At 37.5% G+C, this 15,565-nt stretch overlaps 1 protein-coding gene across 3 annotated transcripts in view; it reads left to right on the plus strand.

Annotated features, from left to right (window-relative positions):
- Positions 1-10,634: 10,634 nt before the first annotated feature.
- plekhg4 (pleckstrin homology domain containing, family G (with RhoGef domain) member 4) overlaps positions 10,635-15,565 on the plus strand; it is a 55,125-nt gene continuing 50,194 nt past the window's right edge. For 2 of the 3 annotated variants that reach the window (XM_015368570.2, XM_015368571.2), the window contains exon 1: positions 10,635-10,790. In XM_015368570.2, coding sequence (XP_015224056.2) covers positions 10,788-10,790 — 3 coding nt within the window. In that variant the 5' untranslated portion in view covers positions 10,635-10,787. The remainder of the gene's footprint in view (positions 10,791-15,565) is intronic. The other variant, XM_069181177.1, reaches the window with a different exon arrangement.

Here is a 15,565-nt window from a genome sequence, read left to right on the forward strand (position 1 = left end):
TCTGGTCAGATGAAACCAAAATCGAACTTTTTGGCCACAATGCAAAACGATATGTTTGGCGTAAAAGCAACACAGCTCATCACCCTCAACACACCATCCCCACTGTCAAACATGGTGGTGGCAGCATCATGGTTTGGGCCTGCTTTTCTTCAGCAGGGACAGGGAAGATGGTTTAAATTGAGGGGAAGATGGATGCAGCCAAATACAGGACCATTCTGGATGAAAACCTGTTGGAGTCTGCAAAAGACCTGAAACTGGGACGGAGATTTATCTTCCAACAAGACAATGATCCCAAACATACAGCAAAATCTACAAAGGAATGGTTCACAAATAAACGTATCCAGGTGTTTGAATGGCCAAGTCAAAGTCCAGACCTGAATCCAATCGAGAATCTGTGGAAAGAGCTGAAAACTGCTGTTCACAAACGCTCTCCATCCAACCTCACTGAGCTCGAGCTGTTTTGCAAGGAAGAATGGGCAAGAATTTCAGTCTCTCGATGTGCAAAACTGATAGAGACATACCCCAAGCGACTTGCAGCTGTAATCGCAGCAAAAGGTGGCTCTACAAAGTATTAACGCAAGGGGGCCGAATAATTTTGCACGCCCCACTTTTCATTTTATTAGTTAAAAAAGTTTCAAAAATTCAATAGATTTCGTTCCACTTCACAATTGTGTCCCACTTGTTGGTGATTCTTCACATAAAATAAAAAAATTATATCTTTATGTTTGAAGCCTGAAATGTGGCAAAAGGTTGAAAAGTTCAAGGGGGCCGAATACTTTCGCAAGGCACTGTATATGTTCTGAGTGAAGATTGCCAGGAACAAAAAAATATTATTTTTTTGTTTAACGAATATACCTAGAACAGTGTTTTTGTATTCTGTTTTGCATTTATATAGATCAATTCATTAAAAAAATTGGTAGAAATTCTATTATTTGATTTATAAATGTTATTTTTCTAGTTCTAGTCTAATTTATCTCAAACGTTTTGCAGAAAAAAGCATTAAAAGTTCTATGAATAACGAAGAGAACAGATTTCTGGATAAATCCTAGTAAAACCTCATAAAAAGGTAGTTTTTTTTTTTGCTTTAATGTGAATTACATGTTTCCTTATTTTAACTCTAAATCTCTTTAAAGGATAGTTTAGAGACATAATTGCAGCTGTTAAATACATTAAAATCATGAGATACTAAATTTAATGTAACTTGAAACATTAAAAGCTGTCTTTAGCTAATGGCTATAAACAGTCAAGCATCTGAAATACATTACAGGTCTAAGCCTAGTGTCCTTAAAGTTTGTTAAAAGATTTAAAAAAATGAAAAGAGACAGTGAGGAAGAGCATAGTTCTAAACATGATGGCACGAAGTGGCAGTGCCAGAGTCAGGTGATAAGAGTCATTGTAATACTTCATTGCTCATCTTAATCAATTCAGCTTGAAATGAGAAGCTGTGCATGTTCACACATTGCACAGCACAGCAAAATGTCTCTATGACCCATTTTTTTAATGTGATGAACTACAGTTGATGGTCCAAATTGCTTTGTTTCAATTGTGACCTTTCACATGTTCTTTTTTCCTTTGTCATTTAGTTGTAAGCAACTGTGAGTTTGGAGGTAAAAACTCTGGTATATTTATGTCCAAAGATGTGATATAAAGGTGTTATACTGTAACTGTATCTGACAGCAAAATATAATTCTCACCACTGTTCTCTGTTCTACATTTTAACATTTATCTAACCTTGCGAGTAAGAAATGTGTTTGGAAGACTGCAACTTATTTATGAGATTGCAGATCCTTTGTGATAAATGAATCTGTGCTAATTTGTCTGTGTTTGTGTACGTTTTCTTTGTTGTATACAGGGATGCGCAGACTATGTATGTTTTTGATTTAAATGGCTGGAATTTTTACCTTAAAAATAATCAGGCAAAAACACATTGAGGAGCACCTGTTGGAGCACATTGTCTGTCTGAGACTTAATAATCTTGTGTCTTGTATAATCTCATAAGAAATACACGTAAATTGTAGGGAAGCTCAGAGGGCTCGATTTAGTAAAAAACTACTCTTTGTCTTCACTTCACAGTGTTGATCTTCTTAGATTACATTGCTTTTTAAAAGACTTTTCTATAATAGAGTATCTTAGATGGTTATTGTGAATCGTGTTACATCCTTTAAATTCTAGCTGCAGTTTTCACTACACATAAATGCATAATATTTTATGTGCATCTCTTTCTCATATTTCAATTAATATCTCAAAATATGGGCTTTGCAAGCACTGTCTTACACAGAAGAATCAACTTTGAACATTTGAATCAGATACATTAATTATCCTAGATTTCATCATCTTTTACAGATATTTGCCTTATTGATTATGAAAAATAAGATGTCAATTTCATCCAGTCTAGAATAGAAGCCCCTGAAACAGACAATACTTTTAACAGCTGCTTTGCACAGAAACAAACTGTTGCAATCAGAGAGAGCACATGGCACTTGTTTGTATAATCATTTTATGTGGTAGTCCATCCCGTTAAGGTCTGCGGGGTTTATGTTAATTTAGCCCCCTCTGAATGTATTAGTATAACGTGTGCTTGCTGTTTCACATGGGTCTTGTTGCTTTGCTTTGAGCTCAGGTGCAGTTTTTTGTTTGATAATGAAATCAAATTAGATGCTTTGCCCAGTGCAAGTCATCAGCTCTGACAGATCATGAATGTCAAAATGGCATCTAGCCGTCTGTTTAGACCTTGTAGATTTTCAGAAAATATTCTGAATCTATTCCAAAAAACTTTCAGGATTGTTTTTTTACAACATTTTTTGTATTATACCAATGCTTCATTATTAAAACTTATATTGAATTTTATTTTTTGTTCCATGTGCCTTAAAAATGAATATTTTCAGCCTGTCTCTGTGAACGTGGTATGGATTTAAGATTTATACATCCCTTTATGCTTTATGAAATCTAAGGAGATTATTGTAACATTATTTACTTTGTGTATGAGCAATATTACATTAATGCATTTAAACAGTGAACCAGTTTTTTCTGTGAGTTAGTGAGCATTTTCCTCTGTACACTGTGGTTCATGCATGCTAATATAATGAAAGGCAGTTACTTTTTCCATGCTTACCAAAAAGACTGTATGCTGTCTTGTATACCCAGCTACAGCATGTTTTCCCAAATCAGCAGATTGACTTAATCATCAATATTTACACAGAGGAGGAGGCTGTGATTTACTTGATCTGCTAAAAACATGCTGTAACTGGGTCAATGCTGAGCTCAGGTTATGTGATTTAATAAAAATGCCAGGTGCTTACTGGTTGGTATTTGAGTAAAATTGCCAATATGAGTTTATCGAAGTTAATCTTTATAATACCCATTGTACAAGACTTGTTTTTAATCAGTGTAAGAACTGTGAATGATACAACTATGCCCAGTCTAAGTAATGAAAATCATCTGTTTTCGAGCTGCATAATTGAAGACAGCTTCAGTGAATGAGATGTTGTATTTCACTAATCATCAGACTGATATAGAGAAACCAGGAACCAGCTCTAAAGGGCCTTCCTGGAAACAAGAGGATCACTTCTCCAGTCCAGGACCGTCATAGTCATCTGATCCTCTTATGTAGTTGGTTTTAGACTGTAGTAGCTAAAGCGTATACAATTTTAGGAAGATCTAATCCTAGTCCAGTCAGGAGTAGCATTGGCAGCCAAGAACTGAAATCCCTGTCTTTGTCCCTTCTATGGGTTGTACTTGTTTCCAATTTCTGAAGTACTGTAGACATTATGTGTATAGGGAGGTACCATTGGTAAGATTTGGCTGAGCCTGAGTTTCCTGAAATAGGAAATGCTGAGCTGGAAGACAAACCTGGTAGAAAATGATGTTTCTGGAGATGTTATGAGGAGCATTGTGCTGGCTATTTGCTTGACTAAACCGGTGAAGTGGGGAAAGGAAACACAATACCTATGTTGTATATTGAGGGCAGCCTTACTGATTAGCAATACATTGACACGGTTCTTGAGCCAAAAGGTTTTCTGTTTCACTGTGCCAATTGGTAATTGTTGATTTTCCAGAAGTACATTCTCATGACTATGACTGTACAAGGAAAGAAAAGAAAACAATGTAGCAGTCTTCCTGTACCTAGCTTTTTCTCATTGGTATCATTTGGCTGATGTTCATTAGCGAGGTTGCACCTACATGAGGTGAGATGAGTGGAGGAACTTCTCACACCCTTCTGTGCAGAGGCTGATCAGATCTGTGCATCAGCCCTGCTAGGAATGTGCTAATGCTCAAGAAGTTCTGAAGTTGTAATTTATTCATTCTGACAGCTTGTCGCATTTCATACTGAATATCAATCTGTATTTTTGTTATTTCTGTGATTATGTTTATGATATTTTAATTATTTGATTAAATCCCTCACATGGTCCCACCTGTACAATCCTGAATTTTGTACATTGCCCTGTAGTTCATATGGCACTATACAGGTACATTCTAGAACTCTCATAGTGATGGTAAAGGAGTATAAAATCTTTTTGTCCATAACATCGATACCAGATTGGGCTTGCAGTTGTTAGCTGAAGCTTGCAGGGTTTGACAATTAGTTGCACTATGGTATAGTCAACTCTCTTTGGGGAGCCTGATAAATTGTGTGAATCTTTGTTCTCCCTCTGTCAGTGGTACAGGAATCTGATGATGCCTGGAACATTGATCGTAAATTACCTATTTCAACTCCTTTTAAGGTTTCAGTATTGTTTTGTTACTGTGTGTCTGATAATATAAATATATCCTTAGTAATAAATTTTGTTATTATTAAATGTGAGAAATTATCCTTCTACACAATTGTAAGCAAACCAGAGGTTTAAGGTCCAGGTTTGAAGTTGTCATTTTTCCAAAATGTGTAGTTTTCAGTACAGGGATCATTGATGTCTTCATTGTGAGCACAAGTATAATTAAGCTTACATTGAAAAATCATCATTCTTTGCTTTGCTCACCCTGTAGTCTGTGTTGGTCCTAATGCCCCAGTATAGTGATGGGGACAGTAGATTGTAAAAAAAAGAGCACCGTCCTTCGGTTGAGACGTAAAGCCGAGGTCCTGACTCTCTGTGGTAGGGGTGTAACCCTAGCCAAATTTCCCATTGGCCCTTACCAATCATGGCCTCATAATCCCCAACTATGAATTGGCTTCATTACTCTGCTCTCCTCCCCACTGATAGCTGGTGTGTGGTGAGCATTCTGGTGCACTATGGCTGCCGTCGCATCATTTAGGTGGGGCTGCACATTGGTAGTGGTGGAGAGGAGTCCCCATTACCTGTAAAGCGCTTTGAGTGGAGAGTCCAGAAAAGCACTATATAAGTGTAAGCAATTATTATTATTATTATTATTATTATTATTCTTTGATCAAATGAAGACTGTGTGAAGAGTTCAGTTCATTTGCTGTTGGCTCATACTCAAACAGTATTGGTCATCAAATCAACGAATCAACCGCTCAGGTGATGTCTAATCCCTGTGGGTGACCATCACAAAGGATGCTTTTGAGAGCTGTGTCGGCTGAATGGTCACTGTGAGGACAGCAGCTGAGGGCTGGGGTGGAGACAGGATGTCTCTACCGAGCCTGTTTTTAACTTGGTTAGCAGAATGATGTCACTTGCTGCCTGGGCATCAATGTGTCACAGTGGTGTGGGGGCTTCTGCCTTTAGCTTGTGTAATGCAGCTACCCAGGGATGAGTCTGCGTATAGCACAGAAGAACTTTCCTTTGGTTTTACGTGTTTGATGCCCTCTTGTTAAAAATAGTTTTAACAAGAACAAAGGTTTTTCTTTGTTTGTGATACAGCCCTGTGCTTATAAGTAATTGTACAAGTGGGATTGTGTGGAGGAATTAAATTGGTATATTTACTGCATGAAAAGATTTGGTTAATTATGTAGTATATTTCAGCCATGGGTCAGAACTTGTGCTCTCACATTTGCACCTTATAATGAATTTTTATTTTAAGTTAATAAAAACATTACTGCAAGAATGCTAAGCAGGGGGAATTACATTTTTTTATGTTTGTGATGCGCACAATTAACAGCTCAGTTCTATTGTTTATGGTTTCAGTCTTATGCCTAGAAATCATTGGCTTTTTAAAATTAAACTACTGTCACTTTACTTCCCAAAGGACAGACTGTCCTTATGTAAATAATAATGGTAGCAAATCACATTACTGTTGAACATGCATGGTACATTGTAACACATTGGTATTTAAGTTATAAAATTGGATTTCACACTACTGGTCTCCTGGTTAGCTGCATTGTAATATTGCTTTTTTCTGTATTTTAGAAAATTATGCACCATTGACTTAAGCATCAGTAGCTGGTGGTATACAGCCTGTTATACGGAATCTAAACAGTGCCAACATCACACCCTTATCAGCTTGCATGTGTAATCAGAAACAGGAGTTGCACATTCTTTATGTGCCACATCATAAAATACACACAATGTCCATTTCACCATAACTGAGTTAATGTGTCATAAACTAAATCTGCTGTCCTTGGAGGTGAATGAGATTTCATTAACTGGCATCAAGTGAATGCAAATACTATTTTGCTATTCAACTATGACAAAAAGATATTTAACAAAAATATCAAAATAATGCAACACAATGTGTAATACATTTTGTGTATATTTTGTTTTGTTTAGGGAGTTGTTGAGCATAAATAAAAGCATTAGAGACAAATAATATCAATGCTAGATATTATTTGGCATTTGTTGATTTTACCTCTTTAGGAGCCCATAGTGTAATATCTGAAGTATAAATTAATAGTGTTATTAGTTGTTGGCTTGAGAGGTAGATTCTTATTCCTCATGTCACTGTATAGGCTGTAGCACGAGAGAAGTGTTTTGGACATGTACTGTGATTTGCAGCATTCTGAAGAATGACATCGCTAGGAGATCAGAGCCTGTTGTAGGAAGCTTTAATCCATCCTCTTCTGGAGTAGGACACTCCATTATTTCACCATTAAAATCTGAATGTGATACAGCAAACATATTCTTTTTCATGAAAAAGTAATAGAGTGGTTATTTTTTAAAGTTTAATGATATAGTGCTCAGTAACCCTTTAAACAAGAGTAACACAATACAGTACTTTGGTTACCATCTCCAATTGCTATTCTGCATCAAATCAACATGGTCAGAATATGCTCTTTGGCATTGCATTCTTTGGCTAAATGTTACTCATTGCTGGTTTATGTTTTGATTATCGTTTGAGTTTCACCATTTTATTTTCTTTCTATGTGAAAGAACACTGTGTTAGTGTTTCCTTGTTTGTTTTAGTTAGGTACAGCTATGTGTATATGTGTCTGCCAACACTGGAACGTAAATTGGAATTGCTCAAGAAATCCTTTTTGAACAGAAGTTCAAATATGTTTTTATCAAAAGTGTTTGAGAAGCTCTGGCAAGTGCTGCAGGCTCTGGTATTTCTAGTGCATTCCCAGCAGGGCACGGCTGGCCGATATAGGATTCGCACTGTGGCAGGGGGCAGGTGACCAGAGTGTGGTCTGTTCAAATTACACACTTCTTCCAACCATTTACCTTAATACCCCCTTGACTAGAAAAAACAGTCAAATTTGGTTTGATGGAATAGAATTGAATAGAATAAAGAAAACAACAGTCAGTGAAAGCGGCATGCTGTAAGTGAATATTGAAAGAACTACAGTCGCTTGCTCATTGACACAGTCTGTATAAGGAATAGGAAGAGAATGACCATGCATGCAGATCACTTGCAGTTTTCATTTCTGTGGTAACTGCAGACAGTAAAGTCAGTTCTGAAATGAACGTTTGAGTGAGGAAGTGGGATGGAATAGAGCAGTGCTGTGTTCAGCTCTTGAGATTTATGTTGTGAAAGGTTTCACTCAGCAGGAAATTAAACAAATAAAAAATGGCCAAATGTAATTAGAAAAAGATGGAATCATGCAATTTGGTAACTTTTCATTATCAGAATTTGGGACTAAGTAGTTTGAATAAAGCAGAGATGATGGATTCATGAAGTCTTATTCCATTTTAAATAGAAAAATCATGCCCTTTCCCAATAGATGTACTTTTAATTATATGCATTTATTTTTATTTATAATTGTTTAATCTTTTCTAAATAATTTCAAATGTAGTCATACTTAACTGTTATACAGTAAGTACAGAAGTCTGGAGAGTACCACCTGTTGTTCCTTGCAAGTATAATCTTGCTGTTCTGTAACAGAATGTTCCTAGACTCTTATCTAAAGCATTCCGAAATGCAAGTGTAAGCGTACCTATTGTCTTGCTCTGTTGGATCAGATTGGGCTGAATAGGAGGGAATATTTAGTAGACCTTGATAAGATGGACAGAATTGTAGTATCATTCACTATCAGAAAAGCTGCTTATTTTGTTTTGTCAATGCATAGCCTATTTATTCCAGAAGCATACAAAGTGGGACTAAACCTAGGATGACAGTCCATCACGGGGCACACACACAAAAGGACAATTTAGAAAGTAGTTGTCCTAGTTAATATCTTCAGAAGGTTGAAAGAAATGGGACCACTGAGAGAAAACCTGTGATGTTAAGTCTTCTGTGCTGTCATCCTGATTTCTCTTTTGCTAGAACATAGAAATTCAGAAGAAGTAATTGGTAACTTCTGCAGTGAACTCTGTGATCTTAACTATTTATAATGGTAAGGAGCCTTTAACAGAAATATTGGAACATCGAAACTGGAGGAAAATAAAAAAACCAAAAGAAGGAATTTTTATTCAACTGAAATTAAAAAAGATGGTCCTGAGTGTTACCTAATAAAGATTTACTGTTTGAGGGAATACAATTGTGGTTATTTGGTTTCATTTTAAAAAAGTGATAGTTAAAGGTAGATATCAAGAATGAAAAAGGGATTATTCCTTCTTGGCCTCATTCAGCCGTTGTTTGATCATTAAACTTTGCCTTTGTGAGAGGGAATTAATTCTATTTTTACTCCCTTTTTCCTAGAATTTGCGAAAGTATTGTACATATGTTATTGATTTTGGTATGTAAAATATTTTAAGGCCTTTTAAGATCACTTAAAGCTGTGGATTGTAAGCAGACCAGTAAAATTTCCACTTAATCACAGGTTTTTTAGATTGGCAAGGAAAGAGATCCGAAACAGGCTGTGGAGGGAGTAACAAGCATGGCTTTGTTGTCAGTTTGCAATAAAACACAGGGATGTCCAGCCTCCAGAGTGATTCTGCAGCTGTGCTGCCAGCAGGCATGGGAAAGCCAGGCCAGAAACAGTGCTTTAAATCTCCTCAAGAGGAGTGAACCTTAGAGTCTGTCTTGTGTCTTGTGTAAAAGATTCTCTTAATTTAGGGCTTGTAATAATGTCCCCTTTTAGAATTCACAAAAATAAAGAGTATAGCTATTCCTGCTCTATGTGTTTGTGGGTGTCGGGCACGCTATGGTGACCCTCAGGTCCTAATGCTAGAGATCACACAGCAGGAGACCCCATGCCCACTGTACCCTTCTGTATGAGCTCTTGGGAGTGGGAAACCAGTGTGCAGCAACCACATTTAATGCTCTGGAGATCAAAGCATCAGGCTTCAGAAAAACCATTGGACTGTTTCAGCCATATATTTAATTGCTTTGTGCAGAGTTAAAAGAAATAGTGTTGTAGCATGCATTCTGTATGAAAAGATAATTATTCTTTCAGATTATTGTTGAGACTGGGCCTTCAACACCTGCAATGTGTGTTAAAAATTGTATTCCATTCCTGCAGAGGAAACAGGTAAATGAGCGCAGTGTTTAAATTATGGATTTGAGTTTAAAAAATGAATTGTTCCATAACTGCTGCATAACATGTCATACTTTGAGACTGTGACCTCAAACTTTTTATTATTATTATCATTATTATTATTGCTTACACTTATATGGTGCTTTTCTGGACACTCCACTCAAAGCACTTTACAGGTAATGGGGATCCCCTCCACCACTACCAGTGTGCAGCCCCACCTGGATGATGCAAAGGCAGCCATAGTGTGCCAGAACACTCACCACACACCAGCTATCAGTAGGGAGGAGAACAGAGTGATGAAGCCAATTCATAGATGGGGATTATTAGGAGGCCATGATTGGTAAGGGCCAATGGGAAATATGGCCAGGATTGCCAAATCATTAGTGTAAGAAACAAAATGTTATAAATTTTGTTTTTAAAAAGGGATTAATGGAACAATTACATCACAATTGTTACAAAAATCACATCACAAAAATATTATTGTGATTAATGTAACAGTTTAAAAAAATCATACTGCATCTGCTACATCCAGGACTATGCATGACATATATAAAAAAAAATAAGCGATTGTAGTTGTCTAAACACTTCTTGGAGTTATTTTACAGTAATAAAACAGAAAATAACTATGGAAATTGTGGTCAATTTAGCATAATGAGTGAGATAAGCAGCTCCCTCTATTTACTGTAGGCTAAAGCTGTTGTAATAGAAAAATCAAAACGTATGTAGAAAAGAAAATATTCTTGGAGTGACTTGTAGAACCAGAAGGCTGTTTGTAAATATGTGTTGTAAGTCAGCACCCCCCCTGTCAGAGCCCTAGCTGTAGCCGTGTGTAGGGAGGCAGAGTAGCTGGGGCAGTAATAGGGGGCGGGCAGGGGGTTGGGCTCAGACCTGTGAATGTTGCTGCAGTGTGCTCTGGAATAAGCTATCACTGAAGCAGATCAGCAGAGCAAAGGGGGACGTACAGCCCAGTATATTGCAGGAAAGGAGATGATGATCAACCTGGAGGAATTTCACAAAAGAATAAGGACAAGTTCTGCAGAAAATGGTAAGATGCACGAAACTGATGACTTACGTTTTTGCTTGGGTTGGTTACAGGGTTAAAAGTTTTCCTTCTACAGTGGAGGGGGGTGATGGAGGTGTTAGGAGGGTGTTGTTTCTGATCTGAATTTCTGCTGTACTAGTCTTAGGATGACAAGTTAATCGCAGTGTTCTAGGCAGACGTTTGTTTTTGCTGAAAGAGGCTCATCTTGTCATTGAATGAAAAGATTTAGAAAACAGTTGTGACCCATGAAGGGAGTAGTGGGGTGTTTGTCTGGGTATTCCAGCAATTGCACATTGCTGAGCTGTGTTAATGAGCTCAGCAGCTACTGTGTTTAGAAAGTTCCACAGTATGTGTGTTCTCAGTTCTGGGTTTTGATTACATGCTGTGTTTCATAGGCCTTGTTGACATGGTTCTGAAATCAAGATGATATTCTCTGTGCTTTGTAACAACTGTTGGTGAAGAGCGTTACTGATAATGCTTTATTGAGGCAAAGAATTTAGAAGCACTAAGAATATATTTTACTGCTCCTCTGGTAATTACTCCAGCATGGCTGAGGCAGTTGGCTTTTAGATGTCTCCCACCATGAGCATCAGGAATTGTAATTTCCTAATTTTATGAGGTTCAGGAACCCTAACAAAGCAAGCATGCCAGAATATTCAGACACACTGTGGCTTTTTTCTTTTCTGAATGGGTCTTATTGAGTCTCGGAACTGTGGGAGTCTAGAAACAAAATCACAGTAATTTAACCATCTTTTGGGTTTTCAGATATCTATGGATAAAAGTCTGAAAATATATATAAGTTTTCTGATTGTTTACACGTCTTTGAAAATTACAATGTAAGTACTAAATAGCAACTGATAGGATAGTGGAGCACATGCTGTTCATTACAATTAGCATTCTCACAATAAACATAGGCCGTGTGAAGTTCAGTTCCTCAAATTGGTGTCTTCTGGAACAGCTGTGTCTACATCTTCTTATAAACTGAAGCTGATGTGAGAAAACTAAAAGCAAATGTTTTGGGACTCAGTTTCAAATGGAGACTTGAAGCTTATGATGTAAGTGTTTTTAAATAGGTTCCTTTTGTTCACTGGGTTCAGTTTTTTTCCATTCCTGTTTGGCTCAGTTAATAGATGTGTGATTACAGAACTACCTCTTAGGCATTTTTGTTTTAATCTTGTTTGAATTGTGCATTTTGTTTTCACTGGTGGAAAAAACAGAACTTGCTCTGCCGCATGATTTATCTTTCAGTCTTGTGCTGTTTTTCAAGGCAGAAACACAAGTTCAGTTCTGGCTGCCTTAAGGCTATTACTGTCTTTCTTTCTCTCATACAGTGAAAGCTGTGGGCCTCGACCTCAGGATGATGTGCTTTCAGGTTGTGTGAGAGGTCACAAGTGACTTGTATGCAACATCCAGCACACGCTGAGTGGATACAGACACTTAAGAGAGAAGGCAAACACCTTGTCAAACTAATTCTATATATATTGAGCTGATCAGTGATTTAAAAAGTGCTCTTAGCTCATCAAAGCTGTTATTGGAATGGTCTTCATCCTTCCCATTGATATTTATCCTTTTTGACAAATGGAATGCACAGATTTCTATCATAGAAAGCAAGGGAAAATGCAGGCTTTACGCAACACTAGCTTTGTTCTTTAATTCCTAAACTGCCAAGGCTTTAGTGACTTCAGTTTTTCAAAAGTGTGGGTTATCATTTGTCTTTGAATTCTTCAGATAAGTTTAAAAATCACACTGCAGGGTTGGGCTTGTACCAAGTATGACCTGTTTTCTATTCTCCTATAACTGTTGCTGCTGTGTCAGCAAGTCTGTTCAGTAGAGCTGAAGTACTCGATTCAAACCTCATTTGAAGCTGTAGGAAGTGTGAAGAGTCCTTTGCCCCACTGGGAACACTATACTAATACTCTTTCAGTCTAGGTTTAATGCCGTTTGCCAGCTGAAGTGCTATTAGAGAATTACTAGACCCATTTTCTATTGAAGGAAAAAGATCTCATGTTTTCATGAAACGTGGAGTCACTATGCCTCTCAGGCCTGCAGTGAGTAGGTGCCAGTGGAGGACCTCGTAGCAGACTGCAGCAGCTACAGTAGGGGAAATGCACTGATGCACATGGGAGAGTCACAGAGTGTGGGTCTGCTCTGTTCATTCATTTGTAAGCTGCAGGTGCAAAGGATTGCTGAAAAATGAGTCAGTTCAAACATAATGGGCACAAAATACTGTTGCTATCAATTCATACTATAGTATGTGTTTTTAGGATTGTTTACCATTCATATTATGTTGCCAACTTCATGATCTCCTTCAAGTTGTACAGTAGTGTGAAATCAGAAAAAGTTCAGCAGGCTTGATATCATGTTGACTTCTAATGGCCAAGCACCGAGTGTAATGTTGTTGCATGTATGATTGAAATTACCTTGTAATGCTGGCTCTGTTATGACAGACAAAAATGTGCTGAAATGTTAAAATGTAGTCTTATACATTCCTATACGGATAAAGATATGCTGTTACTAAACATTTTTGGCGAGTAAATTCTAACACCTTAGGGTAAATGGCTTCTAATGCAACATAAACATTACATTGTTTTTTTAAAGCTTAACTCTATTGCCTTTACTACTATTGAAAAGGCTTGCATTAAACTATCTAGAATGAAAATATATATTTTTTAGGGATTTTTTCCAGACACTGTGCCCCTAAGTGTGCCTGATTTATATGCTGTAGTATCTGAGGTTCCAGTCTCTGAAAATAAATTATGGTTGTCCGTCATGTCCGAAGATGACTGTTGTACTTTGTGCAGCTCATCTGTTTGGGAGGTGAGCTGCGTGAAGAAACCAGTGTGGGAGAGCTTTTAGAAGCGGGAAAGCTGTTGCACTGGGGCAGTCCCACTCTCTCGACCTCAGAAGCCTGGGTCCAGCGGTATGAGTAGTCGTCATGACTACAGACTTCCTCAGTTGCAGTGGATGGCCACGACGCCTTTCTGTGCCTTGTCATGCCCTTCGCTTTCCACGGAGCATTGCAGCAGTATAGTGTCCCGTTACTATACTGGGGCTTTAGGACCCACACAGACCGCAGGGTGAGCGCCCCCTGCTGGCCCCACTAACACCTCTTCCAGCAGCAAACTTAGTTTTCCTCCTGAAAGGCTCTCCCATAGAGGTACTAACCAGGCTCACACCTGCTTAGTTGCAGTCGGTTGCCAGTTGTGAGCTGCAGGGTGATATGGCTGCTTTCTGAAAATAAATAGTCCACATGAGTTATTTTGTTAATTCTGAAGCACTAGTACACATAGATTAATTGTGTATTTTCCTCCTCTTAAAGTGCATTTTACAAGTCCATAAATGTTGGGTAGAAGTGAGACCTTTTGGAGCCTTCCTTCCATTAAGACCAATTAATTCATAAAATTATGGGTGTTGGTAAAAATAGACAGCCCAGAAATTTTAGACAAAGGATCTACTGAGCATTGGTGTTACATTTTTTACATCTACATTTAAAATTTAAAGTGGATTAACACCTGCTGAAGTTATATATTCAGGAATTGTCTACATGAAAGAGCTAAAGATCTGTAGCAAGTTAGCAAATACTAACCTAACATTCACAGATAAATTGTACAGTGAATTGTTTTAAATAAACAGTAATTAAATTTATTATTTGAATCTGTATTAAAGTCCAAACATTTGTGGCATCATGAAAGTACAGACCTACTGAACATTTTATTCTCTCCTTGTTAATATTTTTACAAAATACACTTTGTTGGCCTTCAGACAAAGACACATGCTGTCATATTCCACATCTTGTATGAAATACAGCTGCTGGAAGAATAAACTTTTAAGGTACTACTTCTGGCATGAAATCCTTACAAACCTGTCCTGAATACCTGTCCATCCTGTAATAACTTTAGATCTCCCTGTTCTGGACCACTTGTTATACCAAAGTCCGTCTTCTGTTGAAAGCTCCTTTAGCTCTGTTGCATTTGAGATATTTCCTTTTGTGTTGTGTTGTACATCAGTTGTGAAGGTGAATGCTTTGAAAGGTGAAAGGTGAAACTGTGTACAATAGTTTGATTGAAATCAGTTCAGTTTATATAGGCTTGTGTTCATTTTTTGTAAATGCTGTTATAGTGATCAATTTTCTCTGTTGTTGTGTATTATTTTGAACTTTTATTTTAAAAAATAGCAATAAAAAGCACTGTTTCTGTCCCTCTTTCTTCTACATTATCATAAATGCTGTACAATGCAATTTTTTTCTAATACCTTTCAGTGTCTAGGAATGGAGGATTATGTTGATTGTTTATAGTACAGTAGGTTTACCTTCTTATGTGTGCAGAGTATGGAAACATAAGCTTTTCTAAATGTCTCTGCAGAACAGAAAGATCGTATGTATTGCATAGGATACTAGAATTGCATCTGCTATTATGTGGTCTCATGACTGCTGCTTCTGCTCTTTCCAGATGTATTGATTTGTCTCACGTTCTCCTGGCCTTTATGCTGTTAATATAAAAGGTGTGAGTGTTTTTAAGAAAAAAGAACATTGGTTTCTATAGGAATGATGCTCCCTTAGTCTTAGTTTTACAAGGAAGAACGTCCTTGACTTTCCTTTTGTTACTTTCTTCTGAGAGTGTGTAATGATAGCATTCCAGGGCTGGTGGTCCCATTGTCTCAGGGTGGCACCTCCCTGACACCTCTCCACTTGCAGATGACTGTACAAAGCTGCTGCTGTATAGTAAGTGTGACATCCTGCAAAAATATAAGACAAAAGAGGCCTAGAAGGGAAAGAAGAG

Source organism: Lepisosteus oculatus, chromosome 20 (assembly GCF_040954835.1).
Source record: "Lepisosteus oculatus isolate fLepOcu1 chromosome 20, fLepOcu1.hap2, whole genome shotgun sequence".
NCBI lineage: Eukaryota > Metazoa > Chordata > Actinopteri > Semionotiformes > Lepisosteidae > Lepisosteus > Lepisosteus oculatus.